Source organism: Triticum urartu, chromosome 5 (assembly GCF_003073215.2).
Source record: "Triticum urartu cultivar G1812 chromosome 5, Tu2.1, whole genome shotgun sequence".
Taxonomy (NCBI): domain Eukaryota; kingdom Viridiplantae; phylum Streptophyta; class Magnoliopsida; order Poales; family Poaceae; genus Triticum; species Triticum urartu.
Genome location: NC_053026.1, coordinates 585,014,811 through 585,040,399, shown reverse-complemented (window position 1 = coordinate 585,040,399; position 25,589 = coordinate 585,014,811). Strand labels below are relative to the sequence as shown.

General features: G+C 47.0%; 3 protein-coding genes across 4 annotated transcripts; 2 read left to right on the top strand and 1 right to left on the bottom strand.

Moving 5' to 3' along the window:
• The first annotated feature begins 79 nt into the window (after positions 1-79).
• Positions 80-2,728, top strand: LOC125510969 (probable inactive purple acid phosphatase 2). Its single transcript, XM_048676254.1, has 2 exons — positions 80-831; positions 1,198-2,728. The coding sequence occupies exons 1-2, from the start codon at positions 127-129 to the stop codon at positions 2,446-2,448; spliced, it is 1,956 nt and encodes a 651-aa protein (XP_048532211.1). The 5' UTR covers positions 80-126; the 3' UTR covers positions 2,449-2,728.
• Positions 2,729-2,984: 256 nt separating this feature from the next.
• Positions 2,985-9,718, bottom strand: LOC125510968 (DNA-binding protein SMUBP-2). Of its 2 annotated transcripts, none has more exons than XM_048676252.1 (15): positions 9,541-9,718; positions 9,356-9,448; positions 9,180-9,248; positions 8,732-8,821; positions 8,558-8,641; positions 8,242-8,406; positions 7,166-7,353; positions 6,924-6,996; positions 6,418-6,471; positions 5,925-6,182; positions 5,256-5,462; positions 5,054-5,157; positions 4,470-4,614; positions 3,789-3,923; positions 2,985-3,443 (listed from the first exon to the last, which is right to left on the bottom strand). In XM_048676252.1, exons 1-15 carry the CDS (start codon positions 9,661-9,663, stop codon positions 3,267-3,269), a joined length of 1,965 nt encoding a protein of 654 aa, XP_048532209.1. In that variant the 5' UTR covers positions 9,664-9,718; the 3' UTR covers positions 2,985-3,266. The 2 variants fall into 2 exon arrangements, with proteins under 2 accessions (XP_048532209.1, XP_048532210.1); XM_048676253.1 differs by having other exon boundaries at positions 9,180-9,253; positions 9,541-9,678.
• A 151-nt stretch (positions 9,719-9,869) lies between these two features.
• LOC125510970 (lysine--tRNA ligase) lies at positions 9,870-15,603 on the top strand. Its single transcript, XM_048676255.1, has 17 exons — positions 9,870-10,067; positions 10,189-10,264; positions 10,398-10,475; positions 10,575-10,740; positions 10,820-10,913; positions 11,032-11,117; positions 11,533-11,615; positions 11,777-11,857; positions 12,675-12,800; positions 12,874-13,156; positions 13,243-13,339; positions 13,563-13,719; positions 14,019-14,162; positions 14,246-14,314; positions 14,626-14,769; positions 14,860-14,920; positions 15,298-15,603. Exons 1-16 carry the CDS (start codon positions 9,964-9,966, stop codon positions 14,896-14,898), a joined length of 1,827 nt encoding a protein of 608 aa, XP_048532212.1. The 5' UTR covers positions 9,870-9,963; the 3' UTR covers positions 14,899-14,920; positions 15,298-15,603.
• Positions 15,604-25,589: the final 9,986 nt, after the last annotated feature.

The following is a 25,589-nucleotide window of genomic DNA, read 5'->3' as shown; positions in this document are numbered from 1 at the left end:
AAACCGGAGGTTAAGGTGTCAACTGAACTCAAATGAAGCGCGATCGTGAAATATTTGTTTAAGCTGATCTGAGCTGCCCGAGCACAGTCATTAAGTTAAGCTCCATCCATAAACAAATGCATTACAATGTCGCCTTCGGCCTTGCTCTTCCTGCTCGCCGCCCACCTCGCCGCCGGCGAGGCCACGGCCACCTCCACCACGACCCTCACAGCCACCCCGGCGACGCTGACCAAACCAGACCACCACGCAGTGACCCTGCAATGGTCCAACCTCCCCAACCCGGGCCCGCTCGACTACGTGGCCGTCTACTCCCCGCCGACCTCCGGCGACCTCGATTACCTCGGCTTCCTCCTCCTCAACTCCTCCGCCTCCTGGGCCACGGGCGCCGGCAGCCTTGCGCTCCCGCGCCTGCCCGACCTGCGCGCCCCCTACCAGTTCCGCCTCTTCCGGGGCTCGCCGGGCCAGAACCCGCGCGTTGACCAGGACGGCGACCCGCTCCCGGACGCCAGCCGCCGCGCCGCCGTCTCGGGCGACGTGGCCCGCGAGGGATCCGGTGCCCGGCCCGCCCAGCTGCACCTGGCGTTCACCGACGAGGCGGACGAGATGAGGGTGCTGTTCGTGTGCGGCGACGGCGGGAGGAGGTCCGTCAGGTACGGGCCCGCCGGCCGGCGCGAGGAGGAGTGGGAGGAGGCGCCGGCGGTGGCGAGCACGTACGAGCGGCGCCACATGTGCGGCCACCCGGCGAACCACAGCGTCGGGTGGCGCCACCCCGGGTTCGTCTTCGACGGCGTCATGAAGGCGCTGCGGCCTGGGACACGGTATTCCTACAAGGTAGTGACATGGTGAACTGTGCCTACTCATACTAATTTTGTGCTGACATTGTTATCTAAGAGTTTGATTTCCGGATAAACAGGGCTCATTGTCAGAAATCCAAGTTTATGATGCGCAAAATCATTTTCCATTTTAGATGGGATCATCTCAAAGTTGTGTAAAGTTTAGTCTTAGAACACTAACTTCAGTTTGATATACAGTCTAGTTTTTGTGATGCAATCATGGAATAGATATCTTTCATAGCTCATGGTTTCAAGTTCCAACAACACAATGAGCATCCAACATCATCAGCATTTGGTATAATTAAACACTCATTCTACGCCACATTTCACCTAATCTTTTGAAGTTTGGACTGTCATTTGATAGGTTGGCAACGATTCAGGGGGTTGGAGTGAGACACACAGCTTCATCTCACGCGACGCCGAGGCCAACGAGACCATCGCATTCCTCTTCGGCGATCTGGGCACCTACGTCCCTTACAACACCTACTTCCGAACACCTCAAGAAAGTCTGTCAACCGTGAAATGGATCCTCCGCGATCTCCAAGTTCTCAACGACAAACCGGCAATCATTTCCCACATCGGCGACATCAGCTACGCCAAAGGTTACGCATGGTTATGGGATCATTTCTTCGAGCAGATCGAGCCCATCGCTGCCAGCACACCATACCACGTCTGCATTGGAAACCACGAGTATGACTGGCCTTCCCAGCCCTGGAAACCCTCCTGGGCAGCAAACGTGTACAACGGGAAGGACGGCGGCGGCGAATGCGGAGTGCCATACAGCATCAAGTTCAGAATGCCCGGGAATTCATCCCTCCCTACCGGCACCGGCGCCCCCGACACCCGGAACCTCTACTACTCCATTGATGCAGGTGTTGTGCATTTCGTCTACATGTCTACCGAAACAGATTTTACCCGTGGCAGTGATCAGTACAACTACATAAAGGCTGACCTCGAGCGCGTGAACCGGAGCCGAACGCCGTTCGTCGTGTTCCAGGGCCACCGGCCGATGTACACCTCGAGCAATGAGACGAAGGACACGGTTCACAGGGAGCAGATGATCCAGCACCTGGAGCCCCTCTTTGTGGATCACGGCGTGACGCTCGCTCTGTGGGGGCACATTCACAGGTATGAGAGGTTCTGCCCCATGAAGAAGTATCAGTGCCTCAACACGTCGTCGAGCTTCGTGTACCCTGGTGCCCCTGTGCATGTCGTGATCGGGATGGCCGGGCAGGACTTCCAGCCGAGCTGGGAGCCGAGGCCTGACCACCCTGACGTCCCCATATTCCCTCAGCCGCAGCGGTCCATGTACCGTGGCAGCGAGTTCGGGTACGCGAAGCTTGTGGCCACAAGGGAGAGGTTGACACTGATGTACGTTGGGAACCATGATGGGCAAGTCCATGATATGGTCGAAATACTGTCGCCGCAAGTCGGTACCCCCGGCGGTGCGCCTGGTAAGTTGGTCGGTGCGATGCCGGAGAAGATGAGGTACTTGGGAGTTGCCGGCGGCGTGGTGCTTGCGATGCTGCTCGGTTTCATGGCTGGCTTTGCTGTTAGAAAGAAGAAGAAGGCGGAGTCTGCAGGATGGAGTCGTGTCCAAGAAGAGGAGTCCTAGTTACTTCACTCTGCTTGCTCGTTTGTGTTGGTAATTGCTCTTCCTTTTTCACTGTAACATATCTAGACACCAATTGAATGTCTAGACACGACAGCAACTAAATACAGTACTTGGTCTTCAGATTCACTGGCATCAGTGTGTCTGAATGAAGTAATACGATCTCGACACGCGGTTGATGTATTGCCGATGAGTGGTTCCCAGCGCTTACTGATGTACAGTACTACGATGGTTGATGTATTGCTGATGAATTCATCCATGTAATATTTGTTCATCTTGTTCATTGTGGTGTGTTGATTGTCGATGTGATTCTTCTAGTCCAGTGCTCATGTGTCTTGAGCTGAATACAAGCCAGTAGGTTTCCCTACCTTTCTTGTCGAAGCACGTTGTTGGTGCGTACCATGCTTGTAAAAGAATATATTTGGTGTGAGAATCATTTGAACATTTGATTATTACCATGTCAATATATTACTGCTGCCCAAAGGCACAAAGGTTGGAGATTTTCTTCGCATTCAGAGAAATTTATGACAATTGGATCAATCTCATAATAAATCCATAGTACTGTACCTCATATAGTCTCCGAAAAATAATAATAACAACAAACTCACACCAAGAGCAGGAGTCGACAAAGTGGCTATAACTGCTATACCACACACAACATGGTGAACAATTTAACCAGATTGTAGTATTCTGTGGCAAATGTATGCATCAGTTGGGGTTTGCACCAACCTGTCCACTTGTGTTGTCGCCAGTTGCTTGTTTCCGGTACCTCTGCCGTGGTCGCGCAGCGGGCACAAGAGCAGCGTATCATGCTATGATGGTCAGCTGCTCTGGTACTCAGACGCACTCAGGTACTCGCCGTTCTCCTCAAAGTACTCCACCAAGCGTTTCAGGAATCTGTCGCTGCTTACGGTCTCGGCATCGCACACTATGCAGCACTGCCGCCTGGCTCGTGTCACGGCGACGTTCATCCGCCTATGGTCGCTCAAGAACCCAACCTGAGGAAGCAAATGAATATAGGTTTTAGTTTTACAACTAGACAAGAGCTCGCTCGAGCATCCAAGCTGCCCGCATAGTGGACATGAATCTCCACCTTTTATGTCCAAACATAATCAAGAACAAAACAGATTTTCTGTTCATCGCACATACTTAGGGCCGCAGACACCCGATATTTGCAGATCAGTCATGCCATATCTAAAATGCTCACTCTTTTTTTTATTAGATAGACATTTAATCGTATGGAACTTCCCCTCTCCTTTTTTCTATCAACTATGCAATGCAAAATCAACATCAATGCCTAGAGGATAATTTTCAACCTAGGAAGATCACACAAGGAAGCTTACCTCTTTCTTTGGGTTGGATCTGACCATTGTAATGATTATGGCCTCTTTCTCCCTACCCTGAAATCCATCAACCGTTGATATTTCCAAGTCCTTCAATTTAGCATCTTTATTTCTCAGCATTTTCAGGCAGGTTACCTGTTGCACCATCCAAGGAACCAAAAATCAATTTCTAACAGATAAATGAATTGCAAGCCAAAAGCTATAACGATGAAATGTAACAGAAAGAGAAGAACAGAGTCTTTCAAACAACGCACAACCAACCAATATGTGCAGACTCGAGCAGAACAGCAAAAAGAACATGCAGCAACGTGATACTCCCTCCATTCCTAAATATAAGTCTTTTTAGAGATTTCAATATGGACTATATACGGATGTATATAGACATATTTTGGAGTGTAGATTCACTCACTTTGCTCCGTATGTAGTCCATATTGAAATCTCTAAAAAGACTTATACTCCCTCCGTCCCATAATATAAGAGCGTTTTTGACAGTAGTGAGTATTTAGGAACAGAGGGAGTACTAAACATGATACTACTGAATACATACGTATGAAGACAACTAGCGAGTGTAAACAACTAAACATGATACTACTGAATACATAGGCATGAAGAACGCATGGCTAATAATTATCTACTACCTATAAATTTTGATGAATACAGAGAGCATATGATAAAAAAAACCTGTGCAGAATATGGAGTAATAATGCCAATATCAATTGCATGGACACCACTCTCAACAAGTAACTTGGCATGGGCAATGGATACTGCAGCCTCGCCCTCATTCATGGTGCTCTCCTCTTCATCTTTCACTTCTTCCATATCACACCTAAAAAGTACTTCAGACATGTTAGAAGTACTTTACATATCATTTTAAGAACATTATTATAAAAGACACATGTAAAAAACATTCATATTGTTCATCATTCAGAAAATATAAATGTTTTTAGTATCAGTCAAAGGATGGTCTACACTTGAAATAATAATCGAACCTGTCAAATTATTGTATTAGCATATGGAATATCTCTCTTCAGTCAAGCCACCAGCTAGTGCTACTTTTGTACAAGAGTATCTTAACTACAACTCGAGGCAGAGAGTGGGAAAACATAAAAATAGACAAGGTTTCACTGCATGCACACAGTTTGCTACTCCCTGCGACCCAAATTCTTGTCTTAGATTTGTCTACATACAGATGTATCTAGTTGGGACGAAAATATGTGTGAGTACTCCAACAAGCCACTGAGGGGGAAGCACCAGAGAATACAGACCCTGTAGTGTCAACAAGTATAATAGTTGGTTCTGTTGAAGAAGATTTATTCACTCCTTCAAGATCATAGAGCATATGCCCAGCAACACTAGAATGCGCTTTGATCTGAGAATACAAAAGGAAAAACAACATGAGAAAATAGTAGCGTAAAGAGAAAGAGAGATTGAAATACAAGTAGCACAATAATGTAAAAGAAAGCACACCTTATTATTGTAAAGTTCTTTTGATGACCAGTTCATAATTAGCTCGTGCATCCTGTACTGGATAGTGAGCATGCATGTGATTTCCTCTCCATAACCTTCAGTAAGGCGTTCAAAGAGTGTCTTTCCCATACCCTTCTTCTCAGCCTCAACACTTTGGATCGTTGGAGGAAGTTGAAGATGGTCTCCAGCAAGCACGCACCTTTGGCCCTGAATACGACAAGAATATAGAACTGATAAACACATAAATGAGAAGCTCCATAACACAAATGCTACCTTAACAAGAACATAAGAGTAACCATTTATCCAAATCATTATGCATGCCAATCATGTCAAACAGAGAAACAACTGCATTGCTAATGGCATAGTCAGCTAACACCATTTGAAAATCCCGAAACTAATCAACCACCAGAAGCAGGGTGCCTTGACTGTAAAGCCAAAAACTATATTCCCAACGATCTGTCTACCGGTGACACTTATGCAAATTACAGCAGATTAACATTACATCCTTACAGAGTTTTATCATATATTCATACCGATGTGCCACAATTTACACCAATACAAAAACCAGCCTCAAACATACACAGACCTATTTAACTGTTAGCAATTTATCCTCTTTTGGAAGACAAGTTGCTATCTCAACTTGTATCGTAACTGTAAGTTACAACTTACCTTCAGTAAGGCTATCCAACAGGCCACCTCGAGTGCCTGAGCAGCCTCATCAATAATTACCAGATCAAATGTAATGCCAGCTATCTTTTTGGAAGATGCACCTGTCAAAGTTGACAGCACAACATCTGCATTTTTTATGACATCAGCGACTGCAAGCTGCTGCCGTTTTCGCTCCTCTTTGGCAAGGGTTTTAAGCTCTTTCCTGATGTCCCTTTTCGTGTTTCTATCTTTAGCTTTCAGCAATTTGCTATTAAGCACCTGACAGAAGAACAGAACATATCAACAAATATCAAACTACGTCAGCCAAAGAGGACTGAGAAGGTATGCCATACTAATAGACTGGGCAAGAAAAGCAAGGCACACGAATGAAAATGCAACCATTGGTACTATCTAAATAGGACATCTTCCACACTAGACCGCTCCTTAATAGTTGTGGATAGACATGCTGTCCTAGAATTACAAAAAAGTTAGGAATTTGGAAATTAATGGTTACCTTCATTTCCTTGCGAATGTCTCCGGCCAAGCTGCTATTATCTGCTCGCAGTACCTGGTCCCAGAAGGTTAATCAGGCCAACTATCATCAGGTTAACAGGGACACATTAAGGCATCACAGATAATACATCTGCCAAATATAGCCCACCCATTTTAAATTGAATGGGACATACAAACTAATCAATTAAGTTGCTTAAGTCAATAAGTAATAACAAAAACATAGTAGAATTTCTTATGTTAGAAAAAAAGGCATAAGCAAATAGGAAAAACTATCCAACCAAAATCTTTATTTGAATCATAAGTTGCATGTATGGTAGAGTGAAATAAAACATAACATGAATTCCCATAAAATCTCATATGAAGGCAAAGGTGGGTACACTTAACCATGTAGTGGATGAGTATTGAAGTTAAATGTGATCGAAAGCATAACTTATGAGCTAAAAAGGAATGTATCTTCATGGTTCCCCAGTACAAAAGCAAATTTTACAACTTAAACAGGGGTTTCACCTGTGCATCAAGAGCACTGTCCAACACTTGCGGTAGTAAACGGGCAGGATGCCCTAACCTCACCAATTTTGTTCTACAGAAAGAAATAATAAGGATATTTAAGTAACTTAGGGTTCAGATGATTAGGTCACTAGAATCCACTTTTTGTAAGGGCTACATATATGATTATAACATTTTCCCCACAGAAACTATGGGAAGAATGATGGAAGCAAAAAATATATGTTACACTTTTTTTTAGCAACCTGTACTGTGAGAGTCGCTCAACAATGTTATCGACAGCAATGTTGGAAGCAGCACAAGCAAGAATTTTCGCTCCACGCTTGACCTCCTGCAATATTATCTCAATGATGGTTGTTGTCTTCCCAGTTCCAGGAGGTCCATGAAGCAAAAAAGCATCCCTTGATCTGAGGGCCTTCGAGATAGCATCTTTCTACACAAGAAATATGTTACATTTCTCTATATTTCATAGAACAATTGACTTTGCATGCCTACAGTTGTAAATTTATAACAGATGTTTAATTTTATAATGCTTGCTGACACTGGTACATGAAGACAAGTGTAAAAAAATCAAAGGCATGTCATAAAAAGCAAAAAACATTCATTGCAATATTTTTGATTTAGTGTTAAACAAACGTGCCTACCCCAACTTGTTTGGGACTAAAGGCCCTGTTGTTGTTGTTGTGTTAAACAAATGTAACTACAGATCCAAACAAGGATGTTGAAAAATTATATACTAGAACTAGATTGACCTGTGCGCTGCTTCAAGAGCACAAACAAACTATGTAAGAGAACCTATGAAGATGAGTTATCCAGTTTGCCCATCAGGAGGCATCAGCTACTTTAGTTCTCAAGTATAGCATATGATGTACAATAGTATTTCAATACTCCAACAATCAATTCACTAAAAGCTTTCTCTCTGGCACTCCTACAAGGCAGGTACCAAAGCCTAACAGCATTCTTTGTGGTGTTATGATGTGGAACATTACGAAATGCATCCCAGAGTTGCAAGTTGGGTCCCATTTGGGTGTGGGTCAGTTTGCAGCTTTCACCACAAGATTGATTATACAAAAAAACAGATTCCCTTCTTTATAATGATAAGGAACCAAATCATTGCCTCATATATGATTTACTTCATGTAATGCAATTAAGCATATGATAGCAACATTAGCAAATTAGATGTTAAACCTAACTGTTCTAGACTTCTCATGAACACCAGTAGGTCCTAATAGCATATTCTTTTTTATCTACTCAAATTGGGTGGACCAGAACTGAAATGGAACATGGGCAGCAACACAGAAGATTTTTTTTAAAGTCTAACCTGCGAGTCGTCCAAATTCTTATTAAATGGACTGAACTTCACGGCATCCTTGGAACGCATAGGTGAGTTCTCTCCAAATAACACAGGAACAAGGTTTGCGGAAGGTCCTGCTTGGATGCCCTTGCTAAGTTGAATTAATGCATCCTTCATCCTGCGGTAAGTAACCTACAAGAGGGATTAATAAACGGTATGATAATGCTGGTGTGCAAGTAAAAAATAATGGATCATGGATTAAAAAACAAAGAGGTGCTAGGTGAAAAATATGCTGTGCTTGTGAAATTCTAGACAGAAACCATGCGGATTTTTTTTGGAGTACCTCATTCGCAAGCTTCTCAAGACGGAGAGGGCTATTTAATCCATCTTCAGGAATATCATCAAAAACGACGGTAATGGAAGAATCCTGTTTGTTCAGACACAACACTGCAATCAGTATGCCTACTACAATGCAAAGACTTAAATAGCCAACAACCCTTGGTTCAGAGCAAGATACCTTCAAGCGATAAACTACACCTTGCCCAAGTGCAGGGGATCCAGCATCTGCTTTGTTTGGCTTGAGGGCAACCACGTCGTGCGTCCCAAACTAGAACAGCGGAGGGGAGGGGACATAAACAAGCAAGATTAGTGCAGCTAGCAAAAGAAACAGAGTGCTAACCCCAAAAAAGTCCCGGAGATGTGATTCGTAATGAACTTGACAAGTGCAACTATGCAAGTATTTGATTAGACATTTCAGCGATTAATAACATTGCATGCTCATGCATAGATAGATTACACTACTCAAGTGGCATAATAAAGGCATATAAGAGACGATTTGCACAGCATATGTACGACGATAAGCGATCCAGACCACATTTTCAGCAATAGTTTCTAACCAGAGTTGCAGAAATCGTACCCTCGCAAGCAGCCAAACTGAGAAGAGGGGAAAGTACAAGCAAGCTCACCTTGTGAGGTGGAAGCACGTCGCCCTTGTTGGGCTGGAACTCCAGGAGCGTCTTCCCCATCAGCCCCGTCTACTCTACCCACGAAAGGTAACACAGAGCAAGCAAGATTAGCGCCAACCAAACCTGCGCACCACTCGAGTCAGCAATGGAGCCAGCCAAATTACCCTCCGACCTACCTGGGCGTCGGTGCACTTGAGGTTGGGCATGACGGCCCCCCGCCTCTCCTTCCTCTTGGAGCTCGCCTCCGACTCCGCCGATATCTCCGCCGCCTGCGCACCAAGCCGCAGCAGCAGCTCATCATCGCAGCCCATTCCAACATCGAAACAACAGGGAGGGGAAGGGCCGGAGCCGGGGAGCAAACCTTCTCCAGGTCGATGAGGGGCGCCATGGAGGAGACGAACTCGTTGAGCGACATCATCTTCCCCGCCGCCGGCCCCTTGCCGGAGCCCCGGCCCCCGCCGCCTCCTCCTCTCCGCTCCTCCATGGCCGCCGCTCCTCGGATGACTTCGCCCAGGCCTAGCCGCCTCCGGTCCCACAGCAGGAGGAAAAGAGAGAGAAGCGACGGCACGTGGGCTCGGCCCACTTACACCAGCCCGGCCCGTCAGAAAAACTTACGCGCACCAGGCCCATGCGGGCCCACCGCAGCAGCAGCGCAGGAGCCAAGCAACAACCCTAGCTAAAACCCCCTCGGCCCCCTCCGCCGCGCCTCCGCTTTGCTCTGCACTCCGCAATCCCATCCGTGTCTCCCCCTCCCCCTCGGCGAAACCCTAGCACCCGGCGCGGCATGGCGGACGTCGAGGGCGGCGCCGACCGCCTGGCGGAGAGGCTCGCGGGGGCGGAGATCGCCGCGGACGGTGGCGGCCGCGAGGAGCCGAGGGTCTCGAAGAAGTGCGCCCCCTTCCTCGCTTCTTCTTATTATCCTCCGTTTCGCGCGCGTCGTCGTCTGCTCTTGCTTGCTTGTTTGTTGTGCTCCGGCTCTTGATTGTTGGCTGTTGTTGTTGGCTTGCAGCGCCCAGAAGAAAGAGGAGAAGAGGAGGAAGCAGGAGGAGCAGCGCCGGCTCAAGGAGGAAGAGAAGAAGAACAAGGTGTGATGCTGACCCTTTTTTCTCTCGTGCTACTTTTCTGATGCAGTTCTGCGGCTGGGCTCTGAGAGAGAGCTCCCTTCTTGTTTGCTGAAACACTAATATTTCCGTGTGTTGTGTCTTTTAATTGTTGTAGGCGGCTGCTGCGGCGGCGGCCGGTGGAGCGCCCCAGCAGGCGCCTGCGGCGGCCGATGATGAGGACATGGATCCTACTGTATGTCATACTGGTGCCGCTTTCTTGCTGGCGTACTATTAGCTGAATTGCGTTCTTTCCCTTTGCGGGATGTTCTGACCAATGTGTTTCTTGCTGCAGCAATATTACGAGAACAGGCTCAGGACCCTTGATGCACTCAAGGCCGGGGGTGCCAACCCCTATCCGCATAAGTTCCTAGCTAGCATCTCTGTGCCTGGATATATTGAGAAATACAAGGGCCTTAATGAGGGGGAGAAGCTTGCTGATGTTACAGAGTGTCTAGCAGGTATATATTGTTCCATTGCCCTGGGGAGTATTATTTGAGATTAGACATGGTTTTGATCTGTGGCTTTTGTTTTTCAAAGGGAGGATCATGAACAAGAGAACATCATCTTCTAAGCTCTTATTTTATGATCTTTATGGTGATGGCGTGAAGGTTCAAGTAATGGCTGATGCCAGGTAAACTTTATGGTGTCTGTTTGGATGGCTTGCCACTTTTCAGCCTGTCTATTTTGCTATCAGTACCGATCTCATGAAATGTATAGACTTCCATTCTCACATTTTTACCCATTAATAGGACCTCGGAGTTGGAAGATACTGAATTCTCTAGTTTCCATTCTGGTGTGAAGCGAGGGGATATTGTTGGTATATGTGGAATTCCAGGTATGTTAGCTTTGCTTGCAACTTAATTGATTATAACATCCACATCCAAATTTTAACTTTGAAAGAACCATACCAGTTCTTGGCTTTTGAGTTTTCATGGTTGCTACTTAATCAGCTACTTAAACACGTTGCTGCATCGCCAGTTCAGTCATTTGTGTTTTGAGTCTGATTTCATACTTGGTTGGACAAACCTTGTTTTATCAGACAGAGTGGTTTTAATTTATTTTTCTTTATAAAATAGTAAATAAGTGTGTATTTTTTATGATTGATAGTTTTTTTTGTAATTTGTATATATAGCTTATATCTGTAGCTGGTTTGTTTAACTTGTTCTTTAACAAAATTATACATGTAGGTTGTTTCTTTTTGCTGTTGAACTGTGTCTGATGACTTGGAATTCTCACTTGTTAATCATCAGGAAAAAGCAATAGAGGGGAGCTCAGTGTATTCCCACGGAAATTTGTTGTGCTCTCTCCTTGTCTTCATATGATGCCCCGGCAGGTACAAAGCAGAATCTGTTCGAAAGTTGGTTCTTGAAATTACTGTTTTTCCATCCATGCATTACTTATTTTTCAGTCTGCAGTCTTTCCTCTGGTTTCTTAAGTCTTAGTTGGGTTGTTAGCTTAATTGAACTATTTACATAAGTAGTATATATTTTACAGAAGAGTGAAGGAAGTGCGGTGCCTACGCAATGGGCCCCAGGAATGTGTAGGAATATCGAAAAGTATGTTTTGAGGGACCAGGTTTGTTCTCATTCTGACTCTTACTTTTCTTGCACTAAATTCTTTCTGCGATGTGGAGTAGCGGTCAAGCAAGTAGTAACTGTTAGGGATATTGCATACGGTGTTATATGCATATTTTCCTTCTTATTTACATGTAGGGAACTTGGCCTTTTGGCCCATGGAATAGATTAAGGTCCATTTCTAACTTGGTGTCATAAGCTTAGGCTTTCGTCTCCCAACTCGAGAGACCCTGGGAAACCCAACATTGACCAACCATCACCATAGATTAAGGCCCATTCCCAATAGTAACATTGTTTTTTGTAGCATAGAATTTTGTATATTTAATCTTCCTTGTTGGTTTATCTCCTTCTGTGCGTGGTCTGTAATCAGTTTTAGCACATTTTTGCAGTTTACTTTCACATGTAACATAATCTTAGGCAGTAAAATGCTTGCCATTGAGGACATAAATATATAACAAATCACTAGGCAGGTCTTTGAAGGCTTTATGAGCACCCTTAGGCATGTGATATGATAAGGAATAGATCTTATGTCCACTTCCTCTTTGCTAAATCTCACCCATTTGTTTGCATTGTTGTGGGTGTGGAGGATAGTACAATGCCAGTTTCTTTACCAACTTAATTTGCTGAGTCGCTCCTGGTATTTCTAATTTGCATGACCAAGTTATAGTGTTGATGGATGTGACTTTCAGTTATCTCTTTGTGTCAACGGGCTGTCAATTCTGAAAAATCCAGCATGCCACCTTTGGCCACATGTTCAAATGTTAATCATTTCCATTGGTGGTGCTTTGATTCTTGAACTGCTTGTTTTGTGATACCAGGAAACTCGTTATCGTCAACGATACCTTGATCTTATGGTAAACCATGAAGTGAGACATATCTTCAAGACCCGATCCAAGATTGTCTCGTTTATTCGAAGGTTTCTTGATGGACTTGATTTTTTGGAGGTAGGATTCTTCAAATATATTTTCTTGTACTTCTGATGATGCTCGGATGTTTGAACTATCTACATGTCTCTAGGTGGAGACTCCAATGATGAACATGATTGCCGGTGGAGCCGCTGCAAGGCCTTTTGTCACACACCATAATGATCTAAACATGAAGCTTTATATGCGTATTGCACCTGAGCTTTATCTGAAGGAATTGGTTGTTGGTGGATTGGACCGTGTCTATGAAATTGGGAAGCAGTTCAGGAATGAAGGGATTGATTTAACACATAATCCTGAATTCACAACAGTCGAGTTTTATATGGCGTATGCAGATTACAATGACTTGATGGAGCTTACTGAAGCCATGATATCTGGTGAGAATCTATGTCATCCATATTTTCCTTCTTCCTTTGTAACTTTCTTCTTTTTCTGTCAATAATTTTTATTTTGATGTTGACAGGTATGGTTAAGGAGCTGACAGGTGGGTATAAGATAAAATATCATGCCAATGGAGTTGATAATCCACCGATAGAGATTGATTTCACGCCTCCCTTTAGGTAATAAGTAGGCATAATTAAGATGTACTCCCTCTGTCCCAAAAAAGCTTGTCTTACACTTGTCTAGATATAGATGTATCTAGACACGTTTTATTGTTAGATACGTCCCTATCTAGATAAATCTAAGACAAGCCTTTTGGGACGGAGGTAATATTTGGTTAGTAGCATTTAAATTGCTTTTTGTGCTTTTTAACTGATCACCCAATTTATTGCCTTATTGCAGAAGGATAGACATGATTGAAGGACTGGAGGCTATGGCCAAACTGGAGATACCAAAAGATATATCCAGTGATGAAACAAACAAGTATCTGATAGATGCATGTGCCAAGTATGATGTTAAATGTCCACCTCCCCAGACAACAACACGGCTGCTTGACAAGGTTTTACTTTTGACTTTTGGGGACTGCATCTGATGCTGTGTCTTCATTCTTTTTGTTGGGTAGTTTTGGCCATACTTTTTAGCTTATATGACAAGTACTTGGTGAAGAAAGTTGCATTCCCATAGAACCCCTTATTTGTCGTCATATTTTGCAACTTGCATTGTGTTATGAAAACTAAACTCACAATCTCAGTGGTATTATTTGTTGTCATGATCTAAATTACCGTTGGGTTTGTGCCTTTGTGCTTAAGTTTCTTGATGATTTGTTAGCTAATTTTACAAGCCATGTTCTTTTAACAGCTAGTGGGCCATTTCTTGGAGGAAACATGTGTGAACCCAACATTTATTATCAACCACCCAGAGATAATGAGTCCATTGGCAAAGTGGCATAGGTCCCGACCTGGGTTGACAGAAAGGTTTGAGCTCTTTGTTAACAAACACGAGGTATGTCCTATTCTTCATATAGGTTCTTTGATACCTGATCTCATTTATGCTGGCTTACACTCTGATCTGCAAATGTCTTCTAGGTGTGCAATGCCTACACTGAGTTGAACGATCCTGTTGTGCAAAGGCAACGGTTTGAGGAACAATTAAAGGTACGTGTTTGAATCTGCCTGAGAGCTAAATATAACCTTGTGAATTGTAATTCTTGCTGTAACCACCCCACTCTGTATGCTTTGAACTTGGCGAACGCCCAAGTAACCTCATTATATTTTTTCATGTTGATAATTAGACTATGTATGCTGGGAAACTTGAATGTTGTGCATATATTTTGTGTGAACTTATAAGAACAGTGAAGCTATGGAAGGGGGTACACTTATGGGATACTAATGGAGCCCGCATTGCTCTACTTCCATGAGTTGCTTGTTGAGAAGTTAAATATTTTTATGGTCTTACAATATTCCAGGATCGTCAATCTGGTGATGATGAAGCTATGGCTTTGGACGAAACATTCTGCACTGCCCTCGAGTATGGACTGCCTCCGACAGGTGGTTGGGGTTTGGGAATTGATCGCCTTACAATGATGCTGACAGATTCCCAGAACATCAAGGTTAGGTTATTTCCATTATTTGTGTTCTTTCATGCAGTGCAACACTTTTTGACTTGCATTACGGAACTCATCTTTCTGATGCATTTTCAGGAAGTTCTCCTGTTCCCGGCCATGAAGCCCCAAGAGTAGCTGTTTGCAAACCCATCAACAGGTCTGTGAACACACTACTTTATCTAGTACTTCCTCTTTAAAAAAATATATAAGAGCGTTTAGATCACTCTTTAGTGATCTAAACGCTCTTATATTTCTTTACAGAGGGGATAACACTCTTTGTGTGCGACATCAAAATGCAAACCCGCTGGGTTTATGAAAGATGGGAAGTTGGCTTTATCTCCATCTTAGTTACTTGTCTAATCTTGCATAACCTAGTCTTGCGGATCATGAAGTGTCTTGGGTGTTGACAAAACGAAAGAGAAATAGTGCTCAGATTTCTTGTTGCACCTGAAAAATGCAATAGCAGTATTTTGATCTGTTATACCATGGATCAGTTTGTCGATCTGACTTGGTGCGTCTATGCTGTTTCTGCAGAAGTAATTTTGTTTGCTGTGCTGAGGTTGGAGGATTATGACATGACAATACAAGGAGGTTTAGGTATAAGCTACTTTTGCGTGGAAGGGTTGTTGAAAATTTGAACTCCGGTTAGGAGGAGCAGTGAGGCATATGAAGCAAGAGTCAGGAGGAGCCAAAGCGTGCTACATGTTTGCTTGTTTTCTTTTTGATGAAAAATCAAAATTTAGTGCTTGGTATTGTTATACACTTTGTTGGATCTCCGTGTAACACTTGCCTTGCGTCTTATTTGTATGGACCGCTAGAGCTAGAGGTGCCCTTTTCTCTTATGCTTGTAGCCAGGGTATTTGTTTTGAAAGATGGGTAGGATGAAAGGTCCCGGAAGTTGGCATTCGAATCAAATTTTCTACAATACCGACTAGAGGACCCTAAAGAAAACTAAAATTAACTAAATACAAGATGCCATGGCCCATACAAGTGATGATGGAGAAGCCAGCTTGCTTTTACCCTGAGCAACTCCAGATTGGTGCTCCTGGTGGCAGTGGAGATATTTTAAGTTCTAATTCGTTCCAAGACAAACTTCTGTAAGTTTGGCGAAGTTCACATAAATATCAACATCTGCAACACCAAATTAGCTTTGTTAGAATATATTTCATGCTACATATAGCAAATTTCTCTATAAAGTTGGCTGAACTTAAAAAGTTTGACCAAGGATAAATCTAGAACTTGAAATATTTTGGGACGTAGAGAGACGTCGGGATTAGTGTTGCAACAGCAAAATATTAAACATCTTAGCTTTTCTGGATCGTTGGAACGCCCACGGGGCTGGATCCTCTTAACATACGAAGGGAAGTCACGTTTGCTACAGTGACCCGACTTCCCTTAACTTGAACAGTGCTCATTTTAATTTTCAAAAGACTGGTTTCATTTTCTAAAAGATCAATTTCAGATCATGACTCCCCAAATTTCAAAAGATTTATTTCAATTTTATAATCTATGTGACTTCCTTTCTCTCTTTTTTAAAAAAATTTAAAAGCACGTTAGAGGATCGAGGCATCGAGCACGCCACGGTGCTTGACGGAATTCGACCGACGCTTTTGAACCTTTCAAGCACCCGAGAATTAGCAAAAAGCGAAACTGTACAAGCGCTCGCTGCGCTCCCTCTCCCGATAAAAGGATGCCCTTCCCAGTCCCCGCCGACGTGGCTACGTGTGGGGCCCAACGTTACGCGCCGTCCACACGTGACGTCTTCTCGGCCGTCGCCGCGCGGTCTGCTGCCCTCCGCCTGCGGCTAACTTTGGCGTCGGCCCTCTGGCAGCCTCCTCCACCGGTCGCGCCGCCGGCGTCGAAGAAGGCGGCCCGGCCCAGATCTGGGTTTTCATCTTCTTCTCTTCCTTTTTGCATTCTCCTTCTTCGTATGCTACTAAAGTTGAAATTTGTTCTAACTTTCTTAGATCAAATATTTCAGTTGAAAGCTGGGTTCTCGGTCGATTCTTCATCCGAATCTGGCTGAAAGTTGACAAAGCATTAATCTTCTTGGGCGTGCGGACTTTCGTGTGCAGACTCCACATCACCAAAAGCTTGTGTCCAATCAGTTGAATCCCATAGCTCTATCTACCGTTAGCCCAAAACTACGGACTAGTCAGTAGTACCAGACTGGAGAAAGAGCAGAGTATCTGGACGAGGATCACTAGCACGAGCACTAGCAAGCACGCACACTCACGTACTAGCCAGGAGACACGGTGGCACCACTAGTGGAAGCTGAATGATTTGCTTCTCAACTGGCTTGTTACAATCCAAGGACCTGGGGTCCTTTCATAGGGCTGGATGTGCACAGCTCACACACACACAATGCACAGCACCTTCCAAGAAACTGCTGCTTACTTGCATGCTTGCACTGGTCTACTTCCGGTCAACTTGCTTACCACCTAAGCTTTCCTTCCATTGCTTGGAGACAGGGGTGAAGCCCACATCTGCCACTCCAACCAAAACGGCTGCTCTGCTTGCAGGAGAGAAAGAGAGAGAGGATGAAGATGAAATGGCCTGTCAAGAAGACTGATGCTAATATTTTTCCCCGCAAAAAAAAAGAGGCCGCAGAATCGTCGCAACTGCCATGATCTTGCTCCTGTTTGCCTCCGGAGCACCGTCGGCCTCCTCCGCCGATGCAAAGGGCCGATCAGCCCGGTGCTGCGTCGCAAGGGAACGGGAGGCGCTCCTTTCCTTCAAGGAAAGCCTCCTGGACCCCGCCGGCCGTCTCTCCTCGTGGCGAGGCCAAGGCTGCTGCCGGTGGCAGGGTGTAGCACCGGACACGTCGTCGGAATCAATCTCGGGATTGCTGCCTTGATGCTATCGAGTGGTGAGCTGAGCTCCTCCATCATTGCTTTGCAATACTTGAGGTACCTTGATCTGAGCTACAACGTGGCTGAGATCAGTGGCGTGCTGTCGACGGAACATTTTGCAAACCTAGTGAGCTTAGAATATCTTGACCTTTCACACAACTCTCTGACATTGGATCTAAACGGCAACTGGGTTCCACCGTTTAGACTGGATACATGATACTTCAGATCATGTAACTTGGGCCCTCGATTCCCGACGTGGCTGAGATGGCAAGCTGGCATAACTCAGCTTGATATTTCCAACGCAAGCATAAGTGATGTCTTGCCTGAATGGTTCTGGACTGTTTCTTCTCATGCTTCAGTGTTGTACTTACTTGTCAAGGAATGAACTGAGTGGGGCCTTTCCAGCACAGTTGGATCTACCATCGATTCAATTAATGGATCTCTCAAAAAATTCCCTGTCAGGGAAGCTCCCAGCAAATCTCACAGCTTCGGTACTCGTTCAGTTGCATCTTTCGAGCAATCATATTGAAGGTACCATCCCACCATATGTGTGTCAATTGAATCATCATTTGTTGGAACTGGATCTGTCGAGCAATCAACTGACAGGGGATTTTCCAAGATGCCCAGAAAATATTACATGGAGTCCCGATTTCACATATTGTGTTCAATTCGGTTGTTCCTTGTCGATTCTAGACTTGAAGAACAACAGGTTGTCAGGCAAATTCCCAGACTTCCTCCAAAATGCCTCATGGTTAAGTTTTCTTGACCTTTCGCGCAATGTATTCGCTGGTAGTTTGCCAACATGGATAGATGAGAAAATGCCAAGCCTAGAAGTGTTGGTTCTACGATCAAACATGTTCTCTGGACACCTTCCTAGGCAGTTTGCAAATCTGCCCAGTCTTCATTACTTGGATGTGGCACATAACAACATATCAGGAAGGATACCTTCTTCTCTTGGGAGACTGAAAGCTATGACAGGTGAATCCGAAGGAAGCAAAAATAATTACAGCCACGACAGCATAATGACTGTCACGAAAGACCAGGAGCGTCAATACACCCTTGATTTCGCAAACCCCATTGTGCTGATTGACCTGTCATGTAACAGTCTAACTGGACATATTCCGGAGGAACTATCTTTTCTCAAGGGACTTCAGACGCTGAATCTCTCCGGCAACCAACTAGATGGAAGAATCGTGGATGGTATCGGCGCCTTAAGGAAATTGGAATCTCTGGACCTATCCTACAACAGTTTGGCCGGCGAAATCCCGTCAGGTTTATCTGACCTCACATTTCTGAGCTGGCTAAACTTGTCCTACAATGATCTATCAGGAAGAATCCCCTCGGGGAGGCAGCTACAGACACTCAATGATCCATATATATACGTCGGCAACCATGGGCTCTGTGGGCCTCCTCTCGCCAACAATTGTTCAAATGGAGCAAACCCAAGTGCCCATGAAGAACATGAAGTGCACCTAATGATACAACATATTTGTTCCTTGGCATAAGCACCTAATGATACATATTTGGTAAGAAACATCGAACACCAGGCATTGTGTCAAGGTTTTCTTACACTGCACAACCCCTGGATACATGGTCTTGTGTTCTTAAGTGTTCTCTTGTGTGTACTAATATGATCAATAGAGAAGTTGTTTAATGCGCATGTATCTTTCAACATGGTTTATTTCACAGTCAATTACTTGAGCATTCCATGGCTGCATTCACCAGCTGTATATAATCTCATACAGAGCCGAGCAGAGCACTGGTCCTCTGCCAGTATAACTCTTACAGAAAAGAGGACTCAAATTCTGTTGTCGCCGCCTGTCCTGCCCGATCCAGCAGGTTGCATAGCATAGACCGCACCGTTTGCCTGGATAGCTATATGGTACTCGATCTCATGATGACAAGAAAAGCCATGGCTGAAGCTATCACCGTGGCCCCATCATCTCCATCACGCACGCACGCACACACTCACACCCGGCGTCCCAGCCGCAGTTTCTCATCGCGTGTTGTCGCCAAGCTCTGGCAAGAGGATTCGAGGCCTGGCCTGGCTAGAGCGCGCCAGCGCGGCCGAGCAGGGACGCATGCAGCGCCGGCAGACGATCCACCCAGCGATAACTGCGCCCAGGCGTGCACTGTTACCAATGTAATTACGCGCTCGCCACGGAGCTCTGTCATGGGGGGCCGTTGGCCGACACGGGAGCACACGCACGCACGCGCGGACGTATCCCACGGACAGAAATGGGGGGCAAGGCACGGCACTGTTTGCCGGTGCCTTGGCTCTGTCAAGGCACTGGATCTCAATCCGACGCGGGCGCCGTACGTGCGCCCGCGAGGTTGATGGTGCGCGGTGGGTGCCGGCAACGTCGCGGCCGCGCATTGACGCGCGCGTACGTGTGGGCGTGTTGATTCGGCGAGCGACCGCGGCCCGGCAAGGCCAGTAAAGACGACGTACGTGGGCATGCATGTACACGCCCCAACTAGCCAGAGCTGTACGCCCGTGCGATCGACGTGAATGTCTGGCCACCTGCGTGCTATACTGCTCCCAGCGCCGGTCCTGGAGTTTCGGAGGCCTCGGGGCGAACTCAAATGAATTGGCCCAGCGAAGACATTGGAGGAAAATTTTGATTCCATATATTGATAAAAATCATGAAAAGCTATAATAAAATCATTGATAGCACCCTTCTGCAGTCCAATGAACTCATCTGTTCGTTTTCTCTTTCTTCTTTTTTGGGAACCAGATAAATGTTTTTTGGGCAACATGTTTGCAAGAAAAGGAACAAAGGGACCTGAAGGTTGCTGTTCAAATTAGTGAGAATCTGTGTTCTTCGGCTATCCAAATCTAATCATCAAGGAAACTAGAAGTCAAGGAGCAAGTCGGCAAACACATGAACTCCACTCCAAATCTCCAACGCCGCTATACTGTTGTAAAAGGAAGAATATTATTAATCACTAGCTAGATTAAGATTGAGGTCAAAGAAAAGAGAAATTTCTCTAGATACTTACCTTTCTTTCCTGCAAGCATCCGGCGGTGGCCCAATCTGCGAGGCGAATGAGAAAACGAACCGGTGTGGAGACACGAGAAATCGCCGCCTCGCCCCTGTGCGCGCAGGCCTCTTGGCAATTGGGTTTCTGTTGGAAGTTGGATGATGGGCCTCTCAGGCTACAGACTTTTTCTTTTTTATTTTCATTTTACGAATTCATCAGGGCCTATATCATTTACTATACACACATTGCAGCACAGGTCGGGGCCCCTAGTTTGGCTGGGCCCCGGGCCGTCGCCCCTGCTGCCCTGGCCCATGGCCGGCCCTGACTGCTCCCACCGTTCCGAAATACTACTATTTGTCTAGACATTTCAATAAATAACTACATACAAAACAAAATAAATGAATCTACACTCTAAAATATATCTATATACATGCGTATATGGTAGTCCAAATCATCCCTAACCCTGTTGACTGCTTGTATAGGATCGACGTGAATATCTGCCCACCTGCATAGTACGTGTACGTGTACGTATGTAACTGTAAGCATGTCCGAGAATAGATTGTTTTCCTCCTGGTAGCAAAACCTAGCCGCCACCATCAGGAGAGCCGTTCCTTCCCGCGCCGTCTTTCGGCGGCTCTCCTCCGCTGGCAACCTTCTGGTCGTCGATGATGAGAGGGGTCGCCGGATCCCATGCGCATGGATCGTTTTAACTTTAGGTTTTAGGGTCCAAAAAGCTTATGTTTTGAACCATTCGACGTCTTGGCTTCGGCGGCGACGATGGCATTGCTGAATAAAGAAGCTCCAGATTCTTCTCCGGCAAGGCAATCGTTTCTATGTCGGTGAAAGATCTGAGAACCAGACTGTTCAAGTGGGGATGTCATGGCGGCGGCATCCTTGTGGTGGACATGTGTCCTCGGGCTTCGCCGTTGCGACGGCGTCTTCTTCAACGCCGGCGCGGAGCTTGGGAGGTGGTCGAGGAGCAGAGGCAGATTGTGGTCTGCATCGACAACATCTGGAAGATAGAACATGTGTTGTGCTCATGGTTTGGGGATGGCAGGTATGGTTTCCTCCTCCGACTTCTTAGTCATGTGGGGGTGCTAGATCTGGAGTTTGATGGCGTGTCCGGTGGGTTGCCCCGGTCTGATTCGGTAATGATTTCGTCTTTGGCGAGCCACCTTGGAGGTCCGCAAAGCTGCATATCAGCGATAGAGCCGCGTCGAGCTCGGATGAGAAAGTGATCCATCACTTTTTTTCTTTCTTTCAGTAGCTGATGTGGTGGTGTCGGAGTCAGGTGACAGGTGTTGGTGTCAAGCTTAAAGACATTCTGTTGTCTTTGTAGTTGTGTCATGTCAGTCTTTATATAATTTAAACTTAATCTTTATGATATGAATGAGACATTAAAAAAGAAGGACCACCATGTATGTACGTGTGCGTGGGCTTCATGCCCATGGAATTAGTCGCGGCCGATGCACGACACGCACACTGCGACTACATACATCACCATCGTAGTGGTACATGGAGAATTTTTGTGGTGTGTCGTCCGTACGGCGCAGGAATTGACATGGTTGTGCCTCGCGATCGGCACAAGTGTGCGTGTGTGTGGATGCTGTTTGTTTCTCTGCCACGCTTTCTTAGACCAGTAGTACTAGTCTCCACTTGCGATCAATTTCTTCGCCACGTCTTTTTAGCATGTCATCCTGGTTAGGACTAAGGGCATCTCTAGCCGCGCCCCCAAAAAGGCTTCTCAGATGTCTTTTCGTTCGTCGGCGTCAAAAAATCGGCCCAGTCGCGCCCTCAAAAGCTTAGTTTTCGCCGGCTCGGGTCGAAATTGGCGCCGGCGGACCCAATCCGAACCCGGCGCGTTGGGGGTCGCTCGTGGGCGCCGGGCGAATCGTTTTTGGCGCGAAGAGCCGCGGGCCCGCTGTGTCAACGACTCTACCCTCTTCTCGCCCCTTCGTCGTCCACATCGCCTCGTTTCCCGCGGCGAATCAATGCCAAAACTGCCGCGCGCTGCCGCGCCGGTCAGCCTCCATTGATGCCTCATGGGCGGCGCAGTGAAGGCTGGGCGGCGTGTCCCTCGGCCGCCACGCAATCACGCCACGCGTAACGCGCCGGCCAAGCCTACCACGCGGCGCCTCCGCCTATAAAAGCCGACTGCAAGCGCGCCAGAGAGACTCACCCCGATCATCCACCGACGATGCGCTCATTTCTCCCCCTTTCCTCCTCTCGCCGTCACCAGTTGAGAAAGCATGGCCAAGCGTTTCCCAGGCGACGGCGCGGCGGCGAACGGATTCGGGCGCCGTCATCTGCACGAGGACGAGGCTCGCCTCCTTTTAGAGGCCGAGTACCTGGTCCCACCGGACATGCGGGTGCCCGGGGCTTGGAGGATCAGCGCCGGCGGCGTGCAGTGCCACCACCACCCACCGGGGCGACGCGGCGTGCGGAGATCGCACGCATCCGCGCGTCCTTGCCGCGGGCGGCGAGGGAGGGGCCACGGTACGTCCCCGACAGCCCGCTCTGGGAGCCCTACTTCCGCCACCGTCACGCCGAGCAGCTCGAGGCCACCAACGGCGTCGTGCCCTCCGGCAGGCTCAACTCCGATGGCCGGCGCCGGTGGTGGGGCGTGCCCGGCCGCACGTTGGAGGCCGTCCTCGAGTACATCGAGGGCGGCAACACGCCGCGCCTCGAGTATCCCGCTCCCCCGTCCTTCTCACGCCGCCGAGGAAGCTCCTGGATGCCGAGGCGCATGGAGACCGGGGCGTCCTCCTCCTCGTCCGGCGGCTCTCCCTGCCTCCAGCTCCGCCCCGTCAAGCCGGAGCCCCAGGACACGCCTGTCAGCGCGCGTACCCGCAGCTCCGGCGGCTCTCCCTGCCTCCACCTCCGCCCCGTCAAGCCGGAGCCCCAGGACACGCCTGTCAGCGCGCGTACCCGCAGCTCCGGCGCCCTCATCGAGCCCAAGGTGGAGTCCAGCCTTCCCCCGGAGTACGAGGAGATAGCCCGGCGCGGCTTCTCCGACGAGGACGCCATGCGGTGATCGCGCGACGACTACGTGCGCGAGGAGATGGTCCGGCAGCGCCGGGCCCTGGAGAAGATCGCCGCCCGCAAACGTGGGCGCGAGGACGGGGACGGTGTCATCGTCCTCGATAGCGACGACGATGACGCCCCCGGACCGTCCAACCCGCCGCGCCAACCGGGGGAGGGATGCAGCAGGGACGGCGGAGGCGTAGGCGGGGGCGACGACGACGACGACGACGACGGTGACTACACACGGTTCTACAGCCTCCTCGGCATGTAGAACCGCGTGGGTGGGTGGCGAGGGAGACGGCGGGGGTAGCCCGCGGTAGTTTTTTCTTTTTTTGTAAAATATGTTTAAATTTGAACGAACTTGCCCGTGTTTGCGTTGTGTTTGCGCCGAATTTGAACATTTTAAAAACCCGTGCCGGTGCGCCCCCAGGGGGCGATTTTTTGCCCCTCCTGGGGGGCCAACGCTGGAGATGCCTTAAGATGCTGACCATCGACTAACCATCAAAATGTGAACTGAGCCAAGCTTAGATGGTTAGGTTCACCCACCAGGATGTTAAATGAGGGAGTAGTATATGTTTGATGTTTCACTCACAGCCTAGTGAGCAATGACTCATCGAGACCTTATCTCCCCCTTCACCGCCCTTCGTCAACCTCCGTTGCCTTCCTGATCTCTGCTCGGCTGTCGTCCGACATCTGTCTGAGCCTTCAGCTCGCCGGGATCGGATCGGAAGTCAATGAAGCATCCGCGGTGGCGGGGAGCCCCATGGCTAGAGCTCTCTGATAGCGGTTTGACGCATACAGGGACAAATCGAGGCAGTGAAGGGCCGGATCAGAGTTGCAGTTGTGGCGCGTAGTGTTGTGCTCACGAGAGGGGAGGGGAGAGCTAAAACTTCTTGGCGCAAAGAAAAAAAGAATGATAGAGGGGTCTCTATATTTCGACCTTCCTTTTCCCTAAAAAAGGCAAGTGGATGTTTTTAGACTGATCTTTACAAGATAGAGGGCCAATCAGGAAATTTGTTAGAGTGGGTACAAACTTTAAGCTGGTAGTTTCTAAAGGATGAAGGGGTTTTAAGAAGTCTGTTAAAACCACTCTTGCTTGTTCTATTACCATCAGTCTTGTTTACATCCATGATAAATACATATGGACGTCAATGGCGTAGGCGGTTGCGAATTTCAGAAGTTCAGTTGATTTGCCCTACAGATGCTCCACCAATAAATTGTGGTTAATAAGTGAGTCTCGCAGACTTGGTTAAGGGAGTGGATGTACAAACTAGCTTCCCAAATTCCAAAAAGTGGTTGAAACTTCACCTATGTGGCTGAAACTTCAACATGTGTTCGGAATTTCACATATAGTAATCGAAACACAATTGAATGAAGAAAAACAAACTGAACCTTGAAAAAATAGGTGTGTGTGTGTGTGTGTGTTTTAGTAATTCAGATATACAAACACATGCCTGGCTACGCGGGGGATCTTTCCGCTCTCGCAAGGCGACTAGGGCAAAAATTTCCTCCCTCGATCTCCTCTGAAGAGACGGTAGATTTGCCTCACCTCTGCCAGCTCACTACTAGAAAAAAGCATGCTAGTGGTGCACCAGTTTTGCCTACTAATGGCGCACTACTGGTGCGCCACTTGCACCACGCTATTAGAATTAAATACTAATGACGCACTACTGATGCGCCATTAGTATCTGGTGTACTAATGGCGCACCATGCAGTGCGCCATTAGAATGCCTCCCAGGGGACCATATGTATCCATATGCTTTGGCATACTAATGGCGCACTAGTGGGTGATGCGCCATTAGTGTCATTTTTACAGTGCGCCATTAGTGTCTTGAGTGGTGTGCGGCTAGTATGAACATTAGGGATTTTTTTCTTTTCTGATATTTTCACAGGTTACAAAATATATTATTGGACATAATTTAGACAATACCACACAACAATAGCAGATTCATCGAATACAATAGA